Source organism: Periplaneta americana, chromosome 11, assembly GCF_040183065.1.
Source record: "Periplaneta americana isolate PAMFEO1 chromosome 11, P.americana_PAMFEO1_priV1, whole genome shotgun sequence".
Classification (NCBI taxonomy): Eukaryota; Metazoa; Arthropoda; class Insecta; order Blattodea; family Blattidae; genus Periplaneta; species Periplaneta americana.
The window spans coordinates 150,188,648-150,212,742 of NC_091127.1; the positions used below are offsets into that span (position 1 = coordinate 150,188,648).

At 33.1% G+C, this 24,095-nt stretch overlaps 1 protein-coding gene across 4 annotated transcripts in view; it reads right to left on the minus strand.

The window, feature by feature from the left end:
- Rbcn-3A (rabconnectin-3 alpha) overlaps positions 1-24,095 on the minus strand; it is a 190,436-nt gene that overhangs the window by 160,987 nt on the left and 5,354 nt on the right. For all 4 annotated transcript variants that reach the window (XM_069840227.1, XM_069840225.1, XM_069840224.1 and 1 more), the window contains exons 2-6: positions 18,971-19,168; positions 15,080-15,239; positions 11,008-11,223; positions 10,642-10,789; positions 8,908-9,093 (exon numbers count right to left, since the gene is read on the minus strand). In XM_069840227.1, the coding sequence (XP_069696328.1) occupies positions 8,908-9,093; positions 10,642-10,789; positions 11,008-11,223; positions 15,080-15,239; positions 18,971-19,168 (908 nt within the window). The remainder of the gene's footprint in view (positions 1-8,907; positions 9,094-10,641; positions 10,790-11,007; positions 11,224-15,079; positions 15,240-18,970; positions 19,169-24,095) is intronic.

A 24,095-nucleotide genomic window follows, 5' to 3' on the forward strand; every position in this document is an offset into this window, starting at 1 on the left:
TATGTAATAATATTATGTCATCACGTGCAAAATTTCTCGCACTGAAATAGACATCAGATAGTTTGAATCTTTGAAGAAATGAAATCAAATGTTTTCAATTCCGTAGTTACAGCACCCAAGTGATAGTAGAGTCTGGAATGATACATGTGACAAACTATCATGATGTATACTATTGACATTCTACACACATGTTTAACTTTACGAGTTGGCTTAAGTTGACTGTTTACTAAGTTAAAATCACTGTCACTTCAGGAAAAACGTTTTCTTATTTTTTTATTGTAGAAGAAAATGTTCGGTCTATTGCCTATAACAGTTATATTGCTTTAGATCTCACTATTCTAATATATTTTATGCAAACCATAATCAAGTACTTCATCCAATGTATATCTATAGTAAGGAACACTTTTTTAATATATATATATATTTTTTTTTTGTTTCTTGCAAGTTGTAAATGATTTCTGATGTGTCATTACGCCAATTCGTCCATTTTAAAACAGTTAATATCGAACAACTTCTAGTGATGGACTCTATGGTTGTTGCCACACTTATTTACTGACTATTTTGAGATATATTTTGGATAGTTACTCATTGTATATGATTCTGTTTTATATGACAATGGTGAACCTTGATTTAGCTTCTGTATTTATGTTTCCCTTCTCAAGAGTATCATCATCATCATCATCACAATCATGATAGTCATCACCATTATCATAATCATTATCGTCATCGTCATCATCAAATAAGACCACACAATTTAAGAATTGATAAATGATTTATGCTAGATAATATATTCACTTACAATTACCAGTTTTGTTTTTTCGAAATAAGAATCATAAGTCCATATTCTAAATTGTTCCTATCCAATATGTTCACTACATTTCCTGAGACAGAGAAATTGAGATTCATCAAGCAATTCCACCCTACATGCTGTATCAGCAACAAGTAAAGCCCATGGCAGACCCAGAACGTCAGGAGCAGGAACTGAAGTATTGGAGGTATAAAATACAATGGAATGCTTCACAATGAAGCTTACTCAAAATTACTGAAGATTTAATATTAATATTACAAGCTTGTTTCTAACATATGTTCTAAACACTGGTGATACAGAAGTCAGCTGACAAATGAGAAACATTACTAACTGTAAAACTAAAATAATTATTGTACAAAGTAACATAAAGACGTGTTCCCTCCAAGATGTCCGTAATCTGAGTGACCTTTTACATTTCTATTGTTAGGTTGGCAGTACATATTCCTCTTTTGTAGTGCTAGAATTCTCCAACTTTCGTGCTAAATCTGCTACTGATAGCAGCATTCGATAGACGTGATTGTGAAGATGACAGCCAACCCTAAAAGATCAGTGTGCTATGTGGCTCGAGAAAGTAGTATCAGTAGAGAATCTGTTCGCAGAATACTGAAATCGGCACTTTTCACCCCTATAAATTACACATTTATACACCATGCAAGAAGAGGATCCACTCAAGAGGCAAACATATAGCAACTGGATCACACAGCGTTTGCGTACGCATTGATCCTTTCTTCAGCATGTTCTGTTCAATGACGAATGCTTATTCTTTCTGGATGGGCATGCTCCTACACAAAATGCATGATATGGTTCAAAGAAAATCCAAGATGGACGCGTGAAGCTAACAACCCTGGTGCTCCAAAAGTTTTGGTGTGGTGTGGAATACTAGGTGATATGGTTGTGGGACCATATTTCTTTGATGGAAATGTACATTTTATTTTATTTTATTGGGTTATTTTACGACGCTGTATCAACATCTAGGTTATTTAGCATCTGAATGAAATGAAGGTGATAATGCCGGTGAAATGAGTCCGGAGTCCAGCACCGAAAGTTACCCAGCATTTGCTGGTATTGGGTTGAGGGAAAACCCCGGAAAAAACCTCAACCAGGTAACTTGTCCCGACTGGGATTCGAACCCGGGCCACCTGGTTTCGCGGCCAGACGGGCTGACCATTACTCCACAGGTGTGGACATGGAAATGTAAACCAACACACACATGTGGAATTGCTGGACAGCACTATAATGGAGTCTCTGTATGATTTGTCACTGAACAATAAGATAAGAATGTGGTTTCAACAAGATGAGGCCATGGCACATCATGCTCTAACAGTTTGCTAGAAACTAAATCAGATGTTCAGTATACACTGAGTTGGACGAGGTGGAACTCAGTCATGGCCTCCATGATCACCAGACTTCACACACTTTGATTTATTTCTAAGAAGATTTTTGAAATAACACATTTTTCACACATAGATGACCTGAAACAAAGGGTCACCCATGTTACCCAGCACCTGCAACACTTTTAATCGAGTGAGGCACTGTCTTCAAGTAAATGGAGCACATTTTGAACATTTGCGGTAGTGAACATACTATATGCAATTGTATTTCCAATTAGAGTAATGTTTCCCATTTGTCAACTGACTTCTCTGTCACATGGTATAATAACGAATCAATTTCTATATTAGTATAAGGCACCATGTTACCAAAAAACTATCACAATTACAATGCATTAACTACATGAACACTCCAACATATTACGTGTAAGTATTCAATATAACATGCAGGAAACCCGACTGCTAATCCAAAATGAGGTTTATATTCAGACTTCCTCCCCCCCCCCCCCCCCAACAAAGAACTATTCCTTATATTCATGTTGTGTGTTTGGCATGTATTTTCAAAACCAGACAATTCCAGTTATGATTTCTTTGGGAGGAGGAAGAGGAGAAAAAAAAACTATTGACGAAACTGTTCGATTTTGAAATCTTCAAGCTCATTATTTGACAATTTGTGTTCAATTATAGAAAAACATATTCCTAACATTTTTTTCAAAATTGATTAAAACATGGCATAAATAGTCATAGCTGCTGATGCGCCCTATTAAACATCACTGTCATTTGATTAAAAAAAAATCTGTCGGATTTTGAAACTTATATGGGTGTTTGTGTTTTATTTTAAACCTGACCAAGTAGGACCAAATATATCTTATCTTTCAGAATGAAGGAAGTAATGAGAAATAAACGAAATTTCCTTAAATCTTATACTGAGGGAATGAGTGAGATAGTGAGGAAGAGTTAAAGAAGAACGGAACCCTTTACAATGAGGAGAATGTAAAGCAGAATGTCTTTCAACTTTTCGAAATGAAGGGAAAAGTGAAGAAGAAAGCATAATTTCTTCAAAACTTTAAGAATACAAGGAGATATGAAAGGAAGAAACGCAATATTTTTTTAATTCAACTAACCAGATTTCGCGAAATTACATCACAGAAATAATACAACGAATAATAGTTCCATTCAACCAGTTCTAAGAGATTTCAGACCTACATTCCAGTGTCCATTTATTCAGTTCCGAATACACTATTACCGTAAGACCTCTCAAGACAAACATTTCACAAAGACCTGTAAGTAAACTATGGAAGTTGAAGTGGCAGGTAATTTTATTTGAACCTCTCCAAATCAACAATAGAATTCGTTTATGTATCACTATAAATCTACGAAAAGGAACCCCTAGCTTACACCTTTATTTTCTCTCAAAATGAATACACTACCACATATTCATTAATTAAATTTTTATCTTCTTATTACTGTTGATTCTTATTTTATTTGCGTATACATCATAATGATATTATATTTAATGTAAGATTTATTAATTCAAATTTTTTTTAATTGTATTAATAAATGTCTTGATCTCTTATGAATTATGACAAGCATTTAATATAAAGAGAAATATGTTTATCCCAAACCAACCTACATAGTTCAGAAACCGAATCCAGACCTGAACTGCTCGTTTTAATTTGAGATTAACTCTATAATTGCATTAAACCAGAATATCCCTAAATACGATATTTATTATAATGAAACAAGTTGTAATTATATTTTGAACATTGCGTTGTTTATTAAATTATTTCACATATACAACATTCAACAGAAACTGTAACGTGTATTTATTTAACGCCAATCAATATGTAAATTACATAAAGTCTAATATAAACATTAATATCTACTATTTTATAGCTGAAATTTTTTGCGTTGATTTACCATCCAATTAGTGGATTACTTTCCATTTTCTTTCAAAAAATCGAAAAGTAAAACAGAATTTGCGAGAAAAAAAAAGTCTCAAAATCGATTATATTGACTGATAGCCAATATAAAAATTATAAGGGAATTTTATACATGATGGGGGGAGGGGGGAGATAACTTTTAAACGTAATTCGTTAGAAAAACAGAACTAAAAAAAATGCTATGGATGAAACTGGACTTAACTGAACAGGAATCATTCAAGCCAACAATTTTTTTTTCAAATTTGGATTATGACGCACCAGTAAGTCCTGACTGTTGATGTGTGTTGGAAGTACAACTTTGTAATACAGAAAACGATAATTTACATTAGTTTAATATACATTCTACTGTTTAGTGGATCCCACTGCTTTGAAGTTCATCAAGATGGGTCCCTGGCAAGAGAAGTTTTAAAATGATAAAGTTAAGCCACTTGTTACTTTTCTCTTGAATTTCATGTTAATTTGTAGAAAATTATTAGTCTGAACACTTTCGAAACTTCTCAACTGTTCTGTGGTTGCTACTGGTATTTCCATTGCAGTATATGCTGCGAAAATATGTTGGCAAAAGTTAATCTGCAGCACTTATTCAAAAGCTGACATAAAGTTATCCTGAACAGACAACTTTGTGTTAATTTATTGATCTTTTTCAAGCTTTAAAGCTTTCTTCTAAAGAAATTTTAGACTGAGTTATGATTATACAAATAAAAATTACTTTTAAATTGTCTTCAGAGACAGAAAATCTAGACTGTTTCACTTTATAAACATTTTACATGAAAAAGAGTCAAGGAGAAAATCACCTAAATCTATTTTGAGTAAATCAGCATTTCGTAAAATTTTGGGCCTCAAATAATCTTATAATTCTGAAGTAAAAATTAATTGTATTTTGGTGTACATAACACTTCTAGGATGAACTGATTGGTAGATATTAAATATTGGTATGATCCCAACCCTGTACATAGATTTTCAGGGGAAAAGTTTGTCCATGGATGGGTGAATGAAATGGACGGACAAATGAATAATTGTTGGCAGACAAACAGAAAGCATGCCAAAAAACAGTATGAAGGATGCTAAGAAAGTATAGTTGAATAAAAAAACTCGAAATAAATTTTTTCAACATCATAACATTTGAATAATTTCGAAGGAAAAATTGTTCCGGGGCCGGGCATCGAACCTGGGACCTTTGGTTTAACGTACCAATGCTCTACCAACTGAGCTACCCAGGAACTCTACCCGACACCGATCGAACTTTTCCCTCTATATCCACAGACCTCAAAGTGGACTGACAACCGTCAAGTAACCAACGAGTGTACACTAACTCCGTGTGAGTTAAATTGTGGTTTTCTGTTAACGAACAGTGGCGTGTATTATACAGCGTTGGTACGTTAAACCAAAGGTGCCGGGTTCGATGCCCGGCCCCAAACAATTTTTCCCTCGAAATTATTCAAATCAACTTTACAGGGAGTTATACCTGAAATCTTGATTTGCATAATACACATCAGTTTGTCAACAGAAAACCACAATTTAAGTCACACGGAGTTCGTGTGCACTCGAAGTTGGTTGTTTGACGGTTGTCAGCCCACTTTGAGGTCTGTGGATATAGAGGGAAAAGTTGGATCGGTGTCGGGTAGAGTTCCCGGGTAGCTCAGTTGGTAGAGCGTCAGTACGTTAAACCAAAGGTCCCGGGTTCGATGCCCGACCCCAGAACAATTTTTCCTTCGAAATTATTAAAATCAACTTTACAGGGAGTTATACCTGAAATCTTGATGTGAATCATAACATTTTCTAACTAAAATTTTAATGTTTCTACATCTAAGGCCTAACATCATTTCGTAATGTGTACAGTGGTAAAGTAAAACTTCAAGTTAATCATCATTAACTTTTCAATTATTTAATATAAATCTTTGAGAATAGTAGCAGTTTGCCCAACATTATTTGAAAATATGAACTGAATTATATTTAGAATTTGCAAACGGTTGGACATCTACAGCATGAGATGTTTGGATTTAAATTTTTTTCTAGTCAATGATAGGCTACATTAGCTCATAGTGTTAATAAACACTACATTAAATTACAAGATTAAGACTACACGAGTACAGTACTGAAGAAGAATGCAACTGCATCTAACAATGAAAGGTTAATACACTAAGACCCAAATAAACATAAATTATTTACTATGTATGGCATGCAGGTCACATACTGTTATGTTCCCAGACAGTACACTAACATGTAACGTTCAATGCTCGACTTACGTACAGTCAGCATTTACAACAACATGGTCTGAATACAAGATATACAATGCTCTTGAAGCGGCAGACCTTGGGAAATACGGAGATAGTATCTGGACCTAGATGAATCAGGGAAACTAAGGAATGTCAACAAAGAAGTTCTAGGGAGACATCATGATGCCCATTTCCAAAACAACAGTAAAATTACAAAAATTATATATTACACACCTAGAAATTATAAAAACAATAACTCAAATAATCCATTTGTAGATGAGTAAAAAGTAAATTTAAAAATTACTAAAATAAATGAAGGGTGCCATGCAAATAGCACACAATTTCCATATATCAATATGCATTTAACAACAAATCTAATTACACTAGTTTTACATAAAGATACTGGTACATTAAATTAATTGTTTATGACTTTTTTTTCAAATTGTTATATCTCCCATGTTTTTTAACATATCTCAAACTTCTCATCAATGAATGTTGTACTTTTAATGTTATCACTTATTCAACATATAAGAAGCAGATGAAATATAATACAGTAAATCAATAATTGAAAACTATAATAGTAATATGCGTTGAAGTTTTCATGTTCGAGGAAAAGTTTGAAAAAGCGAAACATAGTTGAGCTTTTTTAATTTCCGAGAATTGAAAGAAAACATACCGCTCATGTATTGTACATTATTTTGTGCGAAGATCGTTTATTACATACCTGAAAGAGGAATTTCTAATTAGTTGCAATGAAATCTCCATCTTGGTTTCTGTTCAATGACGGCAAATTTGCAAAAAAAAATATCTATCTTCAACACTGTTGCTTTAAAATGTTTTCTGTGTTTACTATACTCCATAAAGCCGTGATATACGTCTGTCTTTTTTTCCCCCCCCAGTCTATGATGAGTCTGGAATCTTGTTGATTTTTTCACGGCTTCCTTAATGTTACTTGCATCACAAATGCAGTAACTTTAGTGGAGTTGTAGAGTTTACTTAATTTTTGCAAATATTTAAAAACAATAATTAACAGTGCAATTTAGGTGAAATTGCAGTGGTAAGTTTCCAATTTATAATTATTACTATATTGAACGTCTCTAAAAATAATATGTTAAAAGCCTAAAGCAGTAAAATCAATATGTCACTTAAGCGGTAAGAAGAGGGAAATTGTTACGTTGGGAATACTGAATGTGGAATTTTAGACTTTCTGCAGATTGGTTTTGTGCGGAAACCAAGCAAATACGCACGATCTCGCACGAAATAATTTGAGCACAGTTTGACTACAAAATACTGTTTTCCACATCTCAAAAGAAATAAAAGTAAATAAAAACTTTAGGAAACACATGAAAGATAACATTCTAGACTAATAATGCAATATGTTTTATCAAGCTATGATAAAGAATGTGTTATACTGTGGATACCTATGAAATGCAAGGGAATATAAAGAAAGTACAGAATGACGATTAGAGCAGATTCCTACATTTCATTTTGATGACAAAAAGAAAAAGAATATTTAAAAGCATAATTCTAAAGTATAAAAATTTAGAGACTTTGCAATGCTTTGAAAAATTAATTACAAAATAAATACCTACAATAAAACATTATTAGACTGACGTGCATAAGCATATCCATTTTTCATCCAACTGATATATATATTTCCTTATCTACTAGCATTTTGTGCTTATCTTCTAGAACAAATGCAATCATATCTCTGTTTACAGTGAACAGTATATTTAACTGGAGTGTTGAAGAGTTACTATTCACAATTTTAAAGTTCCTTTGGTATTACTTCATAATTTCTGTTCAACAGCATTTTACCTTTATTCTCATACATGAGAAAATAAAAGATACCGGTATTTAAAATTTTCTAACCAAACATAAGGGGTAACCCTGCCTCTTATAACATATTCCTTTCAAATGAATACTTTGTCCACACTGTTACAAGAAACGTGTTTTCTCATTAAATCCCTCTCTCAGAAAACAGAATAGAATTTACTGTATTATAATATCTACTTCTTCTTAACATACATTCTATGTATTTGTTTCTTATGTTTGCACAATTTAACACTACTGTAGTAAAAGTTAATAAAATTAAAGAATTCTTGTTAAAGCAAGTACTTGTAACTTATTGCTTCTGAAAATGTAATGTACAAAATTAATCTGTAGTTTTAATTTTCACTGGTGCTGCATAGTAATATTTATAACACAATGAATAAATTACTTTGGAGACCTTTAATGTTTGCAAATGGTCTACATCATTAGACTATCATAATCAAGTTCCTACAAATTTCACTTTGACCTCACTGAATCTCAAAGCGGCACTAAATGTTTGATATAATCTAAGCCAATCATTATACATTTTATTTCTGTGCAACTGTGTGTCCATAAACAAGAATGAATACTAGAATGTGCTCAATTGATATGTATGGACTTCTTTCAGCTAAAACAAATGGTTTTATATTCTTCTTTTCATTACATAGGTATAAAATATTTAAGTAAAATGAAACAAAAAGGGGACATCCTAGAACAGACAATAGGCCTAGGTCTTCGAAATGTAGCCTACAGGATGTATGAGATGAAGAAGAAATGACATATAACAAAAGCATGCTTACTTCATATGTTTCAGTCGCTGCATGAAGCGATGTTTGTGACGATGTGTACGGAATTTAGGGTTTTGTGTTGCAAGAGGATCAAACTGATTCATGTTGACAAGGCCATCATCTGGAAGAACAGTCTCCACCCATACTCGGCAGATGTTATCACGACAAGATGTCACCAACATATTAGAAACAGAGCCCCTGAAATTTAAATTTAATACACAACTATAGAGAAAGTAGATAAATAATTTAAAAGTAATAAAAGCAACTCTTCTTTGAAGACAATGCGACCATGATCAAGATTTGTATTTACTAAATTTTTGCATAATAAAACTATTATAAGTAATTTCATAACTTCAACATGATTTTCAAATGTCATTCATTCATTCAAGCATTTTTTTTTTCTATCTCTTGCCTATACAGTCACATAAAGGATATCCATGAATGAAATTTGAGGAATTTGGACAAAAAGAAATTATATTTATTTCTTCCAATACAAAAAAGTCCACTTCTTCCTCTATAAGAAAACGATAGCACTTTATCTGTATCATTCTTTGTTAAGTCCTCAGTAGTCATTTTAAAAATGCATATGCATTACGGTATATTTGAAGATCCTTTACATGTTTCAGTCACTGTTTTCTCAGTTCTGTATTTTTTCAGCATTTTGCTGTATATAAAATGCTCCTTGCAACACAGTACTTAACTAAATCAGGTTGAAAATTTCTGAGAACACTGTAGTAAGTATAAGAATTAAACTTTATTCTGGGTTTTCATGTCCATCCACTTTTAGTACAGAGTTTGATGGGCTGAATTACAACAATTAAATTAAGAAATAAATGAAATATGAATGTTAAAAAATTTCTGGGCATGCAATATTAAATCCAAGAGTGATTTTTATTTTTTATTTGTATACATATGACATGTATTTGTGCCAAATTTTAGCTCAGATTAAGATTGTTATGCAAGGAACTTTTTATATTGACTAGCAATTAAAGGGTAACAAATGTTGTTAACTTGAGGCATGAAAACATCACAATTACGATAAACATGATAAAAATAAAAAACATATTTTTTTCTCCTTTTCACAGTTTTCTTTATTTCATCACTACTGCAGTCCTTTTAAGCCAGTTTCATTACTGGCAATTAATGCTACAAATGGATATTACCATAATGAGCGATTTCGAAAAATGAGTAATCTTCTCTAATTTAAATTTCAATCTTCTAATATAGAGTTGAAATGTAGCTATCTATAATTTTCTAGGAAAATTTAAAAAATACATTTTGAACTGAATAATTATTTAAACTGTCTTCCAATGTTTACGCATAGTTTGTTTAAATTTATATTGATCGTCTATTTTATGGACATTTGTTGTTAAGAGCACTGTCATATAAAACTATGTTAACACAATACATACTATTTACCTGAGTTTCTATAATAAGACAAACAATATACTGAATCTTCACAGTTATGCGAACGCTAAAGTGATACAAAAAAACAATATTCTATAGAAGAGAGTCAAGACACAATGTGGAATTGAGAAAATAGTTAAATTTTAATCTTAATAAAATAAAAATTCTTTGCAGCTAATTTCCATACAAACACAAAATCTGTACAATTCTGCGAAAAAAGTGGAATCAAAATCCAAAATAAAGAAAATACATTTTCTGGTTGGTTCATTTTGAATGGTGATTTCTTTCTTCGAATATCATCCAATTTTGTTATCACTAACGGATTACAAAGATGCTTACTTTGGCATATATTTACTAGTTTTCCTCCATGATAAATTCGTCACTGCTCTTGGATGTGCAATATACACAAAACCATAGTTGACTTCATTCACACTTGATGGCCCACCATATGACATTGTGTGATCCATACTCTTTGACGGGAACAGCACTGAAAAGTCAATCATGTATTTTAACAAAAATAAAAAAAAATTATGAAGATAAAAAATAGACTCTCTTAGTCTCTAGGTATAGAAATTAATTCTAATAATAAACTAATGTCAAATTAATTCTAATAATAAACTAATGTAATAATAAAAATGAGTTTTAATGCTGCCAACAAACAATTAAAATATAGTGCAAAGATTTTTCTCACAGCAAGAAACTTACACTGTTTGTTTTCAAACCAAATCTTAACTAGACGATCAGATTTGCCTGCTGTTGCAAAGAGAGTGCCATCTGGAGAAAATGACATGTGGAAGACAGGGGTTGCAGTATGACAACTCCACACACATTCCCAGCCTCTATCATCTTCTTCTTGACCTGATTGTTGTTGTTGTTGCTGGGTCTCTTCTCCAATTTCAAATGTTACACCTGGACCTTGAGCTAGTAAAAAGAGTAAAAAAGAAGTAGTGTCTTATCATGATAGGTATTGGTAACTTAAGATTTGTTCTTTAACTTTATAATGTACGTACTAATGTGCTTAATGTGTGAAATTTTACATCAATCAATCAATATCTGTCAATCAATCAATCAATCAATCAGAATTTCAAGTCGACATGTGTCAATAATGCGTATTAATTATAACTACCACTGCTAACACTATCATCCATAAAGACTGTGCCTTTTTTCAGCTTCAGTTTCATGAACTGTGAGTGTTATAACTGTTAAACCATCTTTTCTTGAAACTTCTAATATTTTTGTCTTCAGACAGGTTTATAATTTATTAATAATTTTGGGATAGGATTGTTAATCATTCTTTTAAGATATTTCTACTTAGTTCTGGCTATAGTTCATGAGGTCCCGAGTTCGATTCCCGGTAAGAGCACAGGAATTTTTCCTTAAAGGGGATTATTCCTGTGTTCGTCCATGGTCTGGAATTTAGGTTAAGTTTAGATTTAAGACCTCTCCTGGCAATACATTATCATAATCATGCTATCACATCATCGGGGTAATGTAACTCCACCTTCCAGGCGCCCCAACCTCAGAAGTGGGTTACAATTAAGCCACAGCCAGGAGAGAAGACCAGAAATGTCGAAAAGACAACCTGGTGGCATTGGATAAAAAAAAAAATTTCGTCAATTTAAAAATATTGATTTCTTTAAAAATGTCTTGTATTAATACTGTAATGAAATGTGTCTAATGTCATAGCATAATGCCTGGACTCACATTATGGAATGAGCATTGAGTTTTAGTTCTCATGGAGAAAGAATTTTCTCGTTAAACATCAGTCAGTGTGTGAAACAAATTTGGGGATCTACAATAGGTAGAAAAATCCGGCTTCGAAAACCAGATATAATGGCAGGGACTGGGAAAGAGATAATCATGTGATCACACTTTACCCCCATACTGGTTGGATGATCGTTCACCTCTGCCGAACCATGTAGACATAAAGCAGTTGACTGGTCAGCTTATGCCCTTCATGGGCTGTCATGCCACATATTACTTAGTAATATGAAATGAAATGTAGCTGAGAATACTTGAAATAAGTTTGTGAATATTCCATTTATGGGAAGTTCCAAGTATGAAATAATTATTATATTAATGAAGAAAATAACACGTCCTTTTGCATGGACACAATTAACTTTTAAACTATCTATTTCTTATGTGTGAATTCCTTCATTACCAATATATCACACTCATTTAACATATCTGTTTAACTAGCCCTGCTGTTATAGTAAAGTATGAAATAATTGAGGAATTCACCCGAATAACGGCGTATACTCTTATACTCCCGTTTTCCGACGATCAAAGGATTAGATAGTTGAATGCGTATAGTACACTGTAGTAAATTTTTGTAAGTCTAGCTTCAACACGTAACACAGGACACAATGTTACGTGTTTACGTTGAACAAGTGAACACACCTACTACAGCGGCAGTCACGTGCTGTTGCAAGCCATACTGTAGTAGGCTAATATTCGATGTTTAGGCCTACTTCAGGTTGTTACACGCAGCAGTGAATCATGACAAAAATATGGGAAAAAAGAAGCTTGTGAGCAAAACTAAATGGAAAACAGAAGAAAAGAAATGTAATAGAAACAGTGACAAGTCATACACAACTTGTACAGGCAAGGAAATGGAAGAGAAGTCATTTACACCTGTAAAAAGATGTATGAAAATGTGTACACATGAAATTTTAAAGGACGATCAACTCTCTATTTTTAAACGCTTTTGGGACATGAATTCGAAATTAGAACAATATCATTTTATTACTTCTTGCCTTGAAAGAGTGAATCTAAAAACTAAGAAGCTTCAGTCTTTCAAGAATAGGGATAATGTTTGGAAAGATAGTGTTTTCTGTAATGGAGGTAAAAAAATTGATGTTGTTAAAACTTTCTATTTAGTCTATTGCAAATTTCAGAGAAACGATTAACAACAGTTCAGAATAAACTGGTTTCAGGTGACATCCTCAATGATAAAACGGGTACACACTTAAATCGTCCTCATACAATCATGATGCAAAAGCATAAACAACTGCAATACACTACATCAGGGGTATTTTCAGCTTGAACCTCATAATCTGCATCATTTGTTTCCTTCAACATTTGGAAGACAGGAATGGAAGTGTAGCGGCTGAAACTTTTTTGAGTCCAACACAAATGAACCCAGTGCCTTTGAAACCCTCCAAGGCAGAGGACTGAAGAGATCTCTTAGGGCCGTATTCATAGACATTTTTAGCGCGGGCTTCCGGTGGATTATCAGCGTTTTTCGTATTCATAAACCAGTGTTAGCAATAGGATATGATTTGAATTCTGTACTAATAACCAGTGGATAGCCGGGGGCTAGCTTAGTACGCTCGTAGCGCGTGCTACGAAATGTCTATGAATAGTACCCTTAGAGTTTTTAGATGAAGATGGCCAAAGTTGACTGAACTCAATGCTGAATAAAGCCGGGACATCATCACACAATGGTGAAGATAACTCTAGCAACAATAGTGATGATGTATAAAGAAGAAAAAGTCATAAAGACAAGAAAACCATAAACTAAAAATGTAATGTTATTTTGCAGGCCTACTTGTGTAATTATTCAATATTTTTATTTAGTACTTATGTTATGGTAAATATATATTTTATTTTGTTGAATTTATTTTATTTTACTCTTTAAGACAAAATTATTAATAAAGTACGAGATGTTCCCATAAATAATTAATTTACATGCAAAGTTAAACCCCTAGAACATCAGAATAATTAAAAACAGTGCTAAAACATATTGTCGCCGGAAAAAGGGCATATACAAAGTTCCATATTATATTTATTTATTAATAGCAACATACTATTTGCTGTTATGTTTAAATAATTTTATTTAAATATCCTCGAAACTATTTGATAGTAATGAAAAACTTTTTCGACGCAACTATGATGAACCCTGACAACATGCAAACATTGAAATTAGTTTATATCAGAACTACATTTTGCTGTATACGCCCTTATTCGGGTGATGTCCTCAATTATTATATTGACGGAGAAAATAACACGTCCTTTTGCATGGACACAATTAACTTTTAAACTATGTATTTCTTATGTGTGAATTCCTTCATTACCAATATATCACACTCATTTAACATATCTGTTTAATTAGCCCTGCTGTTATCATATGTTACTACTCTCTGTACTTCTATTATGACATGAATATGCTCAGGGTTGGAACTGAAATGAGAGAGAAGATGTTCTGGCTTAATGAATTGATCCAATTGTTTCAATATAACATTTCAAATGTTTGTAAGTAAAATGTAAATTTCTGAGGAGCATTATATAATTGCACTATCAAAATAAAACAAACTAGCAGTATGTATTATGTTCTACAGCAGTGGCATTCAATCTATATGCAGGGTTGTCTCAAGGGGTACGCATCCCACTGATTAGATATGTAAAAATGCTGACATAATTATTTTACAGATTATATTTGTTGATAATTATTGTAGTATAGATATTTTCTTTTACAAAATCAACTCTTATCTTTCCTTGCTTCAATAACATTTTAGATAATTAATTACTACTATTATTGTAACAATAACTACTGTATGTATAATAATAATAATAATAATAATAATAATAATAATAATAATAATAATAATAATAATAATAAAACCACCATTCATTTTGCACGCAACATCAATCATAGTGTTTAGTTATTTCTTATTTAATTGAAATGCAGTTTGGGGGTACGAAGGTAAAAAAAAATGTATTTTGGAAGTACGCTGGCAAAAAAGATTGAATACCACTCTTCTACAGAATGCAGTACCTGTTTCTGAATCATCTTCTGTCACAGAGACATGTTGGTGCCAAAGTTGTAGAACTTCTCCGCCGGTGAGCAGACGAGTTCCTTCTAGATTCCATGACAGCGAGCTTATATGAGATTCTGTCTGCAAGCTGCCAGTTTGCACCCATCGATAGTCTAGTTGCTGCATAATAAATTAAAATTAATTACACAAGGGAAACCGTAAGCAATGTCACTAATTTCAGGCAGTTCTTCTTTGATATTTTTCAGACAAAGTTTAATACAATTTTGCTTTCTTTTCGTGATAAATATTGTTTTATATGAAACATTTCATAGCAGGTTTTGGGAAAGTCACTGATTTAATTCCCAATATGCTTAGTCATTTTAAGATAGCAGTGTATTGTGATAATAAATGATTGAAAGAATTTTAATTTTGCCCTTTAAATGCACAGAAATTTCATCCAAACAAATGTAACTTTTGGTTCTGAAAAAGAACTTTACAATGTTACATTCGTTCGGTTAAAATTTCTGCAGATTTAAAGAACAAAACTAAAATTCTTTCAATCATTTATTATCATACTACGCTCCTCTCTTAAATTGACTAAGCATATTGGGTATTAAAACAATGGCTTTTCCAAAACAAGATCTGAAATGTTTCATATAAAACACTTTTTATCTCGAAAAGGAATCAAAATGAGCAAAATTGTATTAAACGTTTTTGTTTCAAATATCTCAAAGAATACTCCCGCTGAAATTAGTGACAATACTTATGGTTCATTCTGTATATCACAGTATTGAATGATATAAAATTTATGCATACACTATGTTCTTTTCTTCATATTCAATAGAGAAGTTGAGAAAAGGCATGACTGATAAAAGAAAATCCCCATCTTCCGAAAGAGACAAGCTGTATTCAAAGTATTTGCTTTGTATTACTTTATTTAAAAACTAATGGCGGAATGAAAATATAAGGCAGTGGGTTAATCGCAAAATAATAACAAAGAATAAAGGTGCTTAAAAAACACACACACACACACACACACATACATTGCAACGAAAGTTCACAATGGAAAATACGATGCACCCCTGGAATTAACATTTTGGCGACATCCTTCAGAAATTCCTGAAATTCGCGAAGTGGAAAATGGTATCAAGTATACAATTGAGGCTTACACAGACGGCAGTAAATCCGGAGACAACGTTGGTGCAGCAGGAATTATATACGAAAATGGCACTCTAACAAGCGAACTAAAATTCAAACTCCATAGCCAGTGTTCCAACAATCAAGCGGAACAAATCGCAATATTAAAAATACTGGAAAAAATAGAAGAAATTCAGAATGAAGACAACGACAAATCTGTTGCATTATATACGGATAGTAAAATTACTTTAGATTTATTAAAAAACAACTACAAAAGAAATCGATTAATAGAACTTATTAAAACAAAAATAATTAATTTGGCACATTCGAATTGGAAATTACACTTCGGCTGGATTAAAGGACATTCAGGAATAGAGGGGAACGAAATAGCAGATAGACTTGCAAAGCAAGCAGCAGCAGAACACCGCGAAATCGTTTACGACAGAGTACCAAAAGAGGTTATTATAACACAGGAAAAAGAAAAAGAAATCGAAATGTGGCAGCAACAATGGACAGACTCAAGGAAGAATAGACTCAGTGAAGAATAGACTACGACAGAAAATTCCCTTCTTCCCAGAATTCACAGCAATAGTAACTGGCCATGGAAAGCTGAGGGCATACCTTCACAGATTTAGACTTTAGAAGAAGAACAAACTGCAGATCACGTCGTATTCCAATGCAAAAAATTATATAAAGAAAGAAACGAAATGATTAAAAGAATAAGAAACATTGGCGGAGATTGGCCTATGACCCATGACAAACTAGTTGGCAAGTATTTGCAAACATTCGTCAGTTTCTTCAGCTTGATAAACTTCAATGATCTACAATAATATGCCAATTAATCATGACAGATTGCAATTAAAATATTATATTATACGATATCATATTATGTATGAAGATTATAGCTAAACACGTGTATATTATAATATGTTAGGTACTGTAAACTGATGAATTGAAATTACAAAGCATGTAGTATTACTATGTAATGGGGCATGCAGTTAAAAAAAAAACAACCCCCCCCCACCTCCACACACACACCCACAACCACCTACTCACCCCATACACACCCACCCACCTCCACACCCACAAACACCCACTCATCCACACAACCACAAAAATCTCTCTCTCTCTCCCTCTCTCCTCCCCCTCCCCCAGACAGATGGCACCTTGGTGAGTCACACTATGTACAGTGCTGCAACCTTCAGGTCAATATAAGATGCAGCAGGACGTAGTATGTGAACTACAAACAAATGCCATCGATCTGAGGAGGTGGCAGAACATCAACAGGGAGACGAAGGAGAGTTTCTGCCTATGCAGACTCCATCAGAACTGGATGCTGTAGCTGAATTGATAAGCACGTACGGTACTCACAGAAATATGGTACTAAGGACGCCAACAAACATCCCATAATATAAGGAGATTGCATAATAAGCCTTAGGCTAAGGATCCTCTTCCAAAGAAAAAAAAAGATATTGATCATGAAGTAATTTGTAAATGGTCTAAATATATACAGTGATTGTTTCCATTTTCCTGTCACAGTGTTCTATCAGAAAATTGAAACATGGTTGGAATATAAGAAAGTGATAGAAAACTTTCTGGGCAACAAGAAATCAGTGTTAAAAGGAAATTGAGGAGAAAACATTACAAAATTTAAAAAACTTAGCATGCAGAATGAGTGTTTTTTATTAGGTTATTTAACGACATTGCATCAACTTCTACATTATCTTGGGTAGATGAAATTGGTGATGGTAAGATGAGCCCGAGGATTTGCCACAGATTACCTCATATTCGCCTTACAGTTGGGAAAAACCTAGGAAAAAAAAATCAGCCAGGTAATCAGTCCAAGCAGGAATCAAATCCATGCCCAAGCGCAACTTCGGATCAGCAGGCAAATGTGCTACTGTCTGCGCTATGCTAGTGGCTATAATGAGAGTAAAAATGCATTTTCTCGAAAGCCATATTGATTGCTTCAAGGTGAATTATTTCATTAAGTAATTAAAATAATGGAAACACCCATATCAAGGCTAATGTAATTTATTTGCCAATGATAGCCAATTAATGTCCGTGTTTAAAACACACACTTGCGATCAATACAGCAGAGCTACGAAGAAAAAAGAAACAAATTTTCAACCTAACAATTAGGTAGCTGTTTTTTTTATTGGGTTATTTTACGACGCTGTATCAACATCTGAGGTTATTTAGATTCTGAATGATATGAAAGTGATAATGCTGGTGAAATGAGTCCGGGGTCCAACACGGTAAGTTAAGCATTTGCTCGTATTGGGTTGAGGGAAAACCCCGGAAAAAAACTCAACAAGATAACTTACCCTGACCAGGATTCGAACCTGGGCCACCTGGTTTCGCTGACCATTACTCCACAGGTGTGGACTAGGTAGTTGCTATAAAATGTTGATAATCATGAAAGTTTGAACGCAGCTGCTACATCTCTATATTTATTTTTCTTATTTAAGCCAAAATTAAATACATCAAGGAGCAGTTTTGCATCAGCTCAATATTTAGTTAAAAAGTTAGATTTTGAGTTGAGTAATTTGATTTTGCATTAAGGTACAATCTCTATTAGAGCACTGATATTCTATTTCATCACCATTTATTCCACAATGAGTTGGAATCCATTTTAGTACTATTTTCTTGTCGAGGTTATAAAGCTGATTTATAAGTCTTTAAACTACAGATGTAATTTAGTATCAGAAAAAAAATAATAATAGCAAATAAAATGTTTTAAACAAGCATATAAAATGTAGGTCTATACATACATGTGAACTATTGTTATGTATAAGTGGTGTAGGTTCATAAATGCAGACTTGATTTTCATATGCAGCAGCAATTTTTCCTGTATCTGTAGAACAATCCACACAGCTGATTCTGATGTAGTTGTGCCAAGCTCCTGGTATAATTTGAACTCTTTCAAAAGTACTTGCCAAAATAACAATGTTACAGCCAGCAGCATAAGCCTGAAACAGTGAATTTTAAATCAAAGCCACTAAAGGTAATTTAACATTCCACAGAATATTATAAAACATAGAACTTTTCAATTACACCCAACCAATTGTAACTACAAACTTGGCAGTTAATTTGCGTTGGCATCCCTTCCAATGAAAAAATTAAAGAATGTTGTACATAATTTGTAGCTCTGCTGGGAAATGCTGCTAAAAAGACACTATTCAGGAAATAACTCAAAGACTGAAAAACGTTTGCATAAAGGTGTAATATTAAATAGTCAAGAGTCCGAATTGATGTGAAGAGCTCATTTGCTGTCGTGTAGTGGTCACTGTGGCAACATTGCATCTCTCACTACCAAATTTATGCAGAAGTGTCTAGTGCAGAGTTACAACAGCTTGGGTATAGGCTTTTCATTTATTTTCATCAGTTTTAACTACTGTGATATTACGAGTATAAGTGACATCCTAGATCATATTATATACCGGTACCCAGATAGCTCAGCCTTATAGGCTTTGACGGTAACAACTTTTTTCATGTTTACTATGCTGCCATCTAGTTGTTACATAAGGATTCACGTCATAATTCCCATTTGAATTGCATTAGCGACTGTACTGCCATCTCCTGTTCATTTACGGCGGACAGGTGGCGATCCTGGCAGTTGTTCTCTTCAAAGTGCTGCTGATTTTAACATGGAGATGAGCTATACATATATGATCTAGGGTGACATCTATATTCCTGATTATTCTACTTCTCCTTAACAATTTTTCAGTTATTTTTAACTTCCATAAATAGGAAGTCACTTTTTCTCAAAGAATCAATGGTTACGAGTTTTAAGCACCCCATATTATCAGTGGGTGAAGGTTCACAGAAGCAATCAGTTTTAGAACTTGTCCTTCAATGATTACAGCACTATATAGGGTAATTCAAAACCTCTGTGACAAATTCTGAGGGGTGATAGATCTAACAATAAGAAACTCTTTTTGTTAAACAACATATGTTTTTTGACGCGTCGTTTCAAAGTTACCGTTAAAAATGTTTTTGCGCTGACGTACGTCAATGTATGCAAATGTGTACACCCCTGTTTGTTGACATGTTTGTAAGAGACGTGAAGAGTTGTTGTTTGTTTACATTTAATGTTCAGTACCTTTTCTTTTCAGTTCAATGTAATTATCAATTGAGAATGGATGTCTACACGGTCTCCCACCAATGCGTCAGGGACGAAGAGACCCATCATCTCGGAGGCGCTGATAAAGTCGAGGAAACATTGTGTGGTGAGGGTGATTTCTGTTTTGAAACTGTTGTTGGTACATGTGGAGAGCTCTTCTTCCATTTCCGCGAGCCTCCCCATAACACATTACCATGTCGGCTAACTGGGGAAAAGCGTAGACATCCATTCTCAATTGATGATTAGACTGAACTGAAAGGAAAAGGTACTGAATATTAAACGTAAACAAACAACAACAACAACCCTTCTCGTCTCTTACAAACATCTCAACAAAGAAACAGGGGTGCACACATTTGCATACATTGACATATGCCTGCATAAAAACATTTTCAACAGTAACTTCGAAACGACGCATCAAAAGACATAGGTTGTTTAACAAAAAGGGTTTCTTATTGTTAGATCTATCACTCCTCAGAGTTTGTCGCAGAGGTTTTGAATCACCCTATATGACCAATTACTTAAAAAGAAAGGGAAAAATATACTCTGGATCTCACTATAAATTACTAATATCTTGTATTTTTAAACACTTAACAGATTTTGTAAATGAGAGAATAATATCACAAATAAACGAAAAGCTATACTGGGTGGCCCTCTCAAACAATACAGTCTGGTATTCAGGGCCATTTGTTGATGCATGAATATATTAAAATATTTTAAGTGTTAATTAAATTTGTACAAATCACCCCTACTTCTGCCTGGCATTATCAAAGACTATGTAGACCTATGAATGAATTCTTTGAAGTGCTGTTCATGTGAAATACAGAGTGTTCCTATCCAGGCTGGTACCAGGTAGTTACATTTCATTGGCTTATATGATCATAGCGTGGAGCACTCATCCTGAGGAAGCTAAGTGATAGAGGAGGAGTGATGGATCTACGTGGGAAGAGTGTATGGACCTATCCATATGCCAGCGTGTGATCACTTACCGCCCACCAACAGATGTGGATGTGGAGTGGAACTGGTCTGCATAGGCACTCTAGTAATTGGTATATAGTATAGTCAATATGAAAGCATAATTACGGCTATGAGAAATGGTACACAAATTTAAGCACAGTTTTAGGCACTAACACAAACATCCTCCCATTTTTCCATATCCGTTCCAAGTTTTGAGAATGTATTCACATATCTTAATCTATTCTTTAGAGCAGTGTTTCTCAACTGCCGGGCCCTGGCATCAATTATACCGGGCCGCAAAATATTCTCCTGGAATTTGTCATGTTACTTTTCTAAGCATTTTTCACGAACAAATATTTTTTGGCAGAAATATTCTTAGGAAAATAATTTTCATGGTTGTGTCAAAAAGCGCAGATTCAGATCATCTCTATCCAAACTTACATGACAGAGCAATCAGATTTCTTCTTTGTTTTTACACCATGTATCTTTGCAAAACTGCATTTTCTGCCATGGCTATGCTTAAAACGAAATAGAGGAACCGCCTGCAACTTTCTGTCTCCATTTGGCTAAGATCACTTCAATTCATCAAAGAATTAAGAAGCTAACGTATAGAAAACAGGAACAAGAGGCTCACTAGCCTCGCTAAATCCTTAAAAATTCTCAGGTATAATGTCAATAAAATAAACTAAGCATTAAGGTTAACTTTTTCAATAATTTATAATTATTGCTGTGGTAATGTGCTGAGTTTTTAAATTCATAATATTATTAGTATTGGGACTAATGTTCAGAACTGATATTCATACATTTTTATACACAAAATTATATACATTGCATATAAAACATTTGTCATATGTATATTGTGTCATAAGTGTTTTTCCGACATACTGACATCCTTCTCCTGCTTCTCCAGCTCAGTTAAGGGGTTAGGTACAGCTTACAGCAGTAAAATTCTTGAAAATATTAAAAATTTCTTTCCTCCATTACTGTATCTTGTACAATAATGAAAATTGGTATGTGTAAAACACTGTCCTTCTGCTATATGAAAAAAAATATATTTTTACGATTAAAAAAAATTATTTTTAAATTTTCTTTTATTTTTCAAAATTCAAAATGTTGGCAGTTCACTGTGCAGTGATGAAGCATTTCCCTCATAACTCAAAAACTTGTTAACTTTCTCATGTTCTCTCTCTTTTATTTTATTGCTGAAACTCATGTTTACAATATCATGCTCTTTCAACTAGGTACATTCCTTAATAAATAATATTTTTTTTTTATTTTGTGTAATAGAAAATACTGATATTTGATCATTTTTTTAAATGAATTTATTTTTTATCAGAGAATCTATCAAAGGTAGAGAAGTAATCTTGCATCACATTGTAGATATGGCATGCATAAATACACACAAAAAAATTCATCACAGAATGCTGGAAAGTTTTTGAGTTATGTGGAAAACACATCATCACTGTACAGTGAACTGAATTTAAAAAAAAATGTAAATAATTTTTTTAAATCGTAAAAATATTTTTTTCATATAATCGAAGGACAGTGTTTTACACATACTAATTTTCATTATTGTACAAAATACTGTAATGGAGGAAAAAAAATGTTGAATATTTCCAAAATGTTACTGCTGTAAGCTGTACCTAACCCCTTAACTCCTGTGATGGGTTACTGTGCCTATCATTCTTCTCATTACCTTTCCTTTTTCAAACAAACATAATTAAAATCAATTTAGTAATTCAGTGATCAATGTTATCAATATTTGTTGTGTCAAGTTTTTAGTGGTCAGATGAAAATTCGTATAAATGAATTCATAATGTTGGATTGAAGAAACAACAACATGCTACAAAATTTCATTAATCTAGTAACTGATAATTTATTAAATTATTTGTCAACATGTCACACCATTTTCGAAGTGAACTAATAGTCTTAAGATTGAGCCTACATGATTATTAATATTTCTGTTAGTTAAATGTATGAACTTTAAAATGATTGGAATGGTATTTACGAGTAAATTTGTTGGGCCCTCATCTTATAGAAAAATAATTTGCTGGTCATGGTCTCTCAAAGGTTGAGAACCACTGCTTTAGAGGGTATCAATATTTTTTTTTTTAATTTACCAATTTTTTATCATCACATTGTACGCAGACACTGTACAAGATATATAGGACTACATTATACGAAAATGTATTTCTAGTACCTCTCGAAATTGATTAAATTTGGTAAAATAATGAATACAATAAACAAACAAAAGTAAATAATTGTAATCATTGTTAGAGGTCGAAGTTAAAAGTCTACCAGTACTCTGAAACCAAAGTAAATGACAAAGCAGCTATCCTTGCAGCACCTACATTGCACCATATGATTGCCACACAATAACTGTCAACACAAGATGTAGATCTATTTAACTGTATGGTCAGATATGTAACACACTTCATACTTAGGCCTATAGGCCTACAAGCTGCCATACAGATCTATGACAATTTACCACACATTTGTGCTGCATAACAAGTAGTATATGGAATTATAATCTAATCTAACTGAGAAAAGAAGTACTATCATAAAATAAAACTTAAAACAAGTTAAATCTTTATTTACAACTTTGAATGTTATATATGTAATCAGGGCAAATTTTTTTAAGTCAATAATTAATTAGTGTTCATAATAGCTTAAATTATATTTCATTGATTTTCTTTCATTTATTTAGGTCAATTGATGAGTAATAGTTAACACCAAATTGTATTACTATATAACTACGCAAAATTGCAGTAGCATTACTGTCTTCCATTAGATGAAGTAGAGCCCAAACGAAAAGTTCG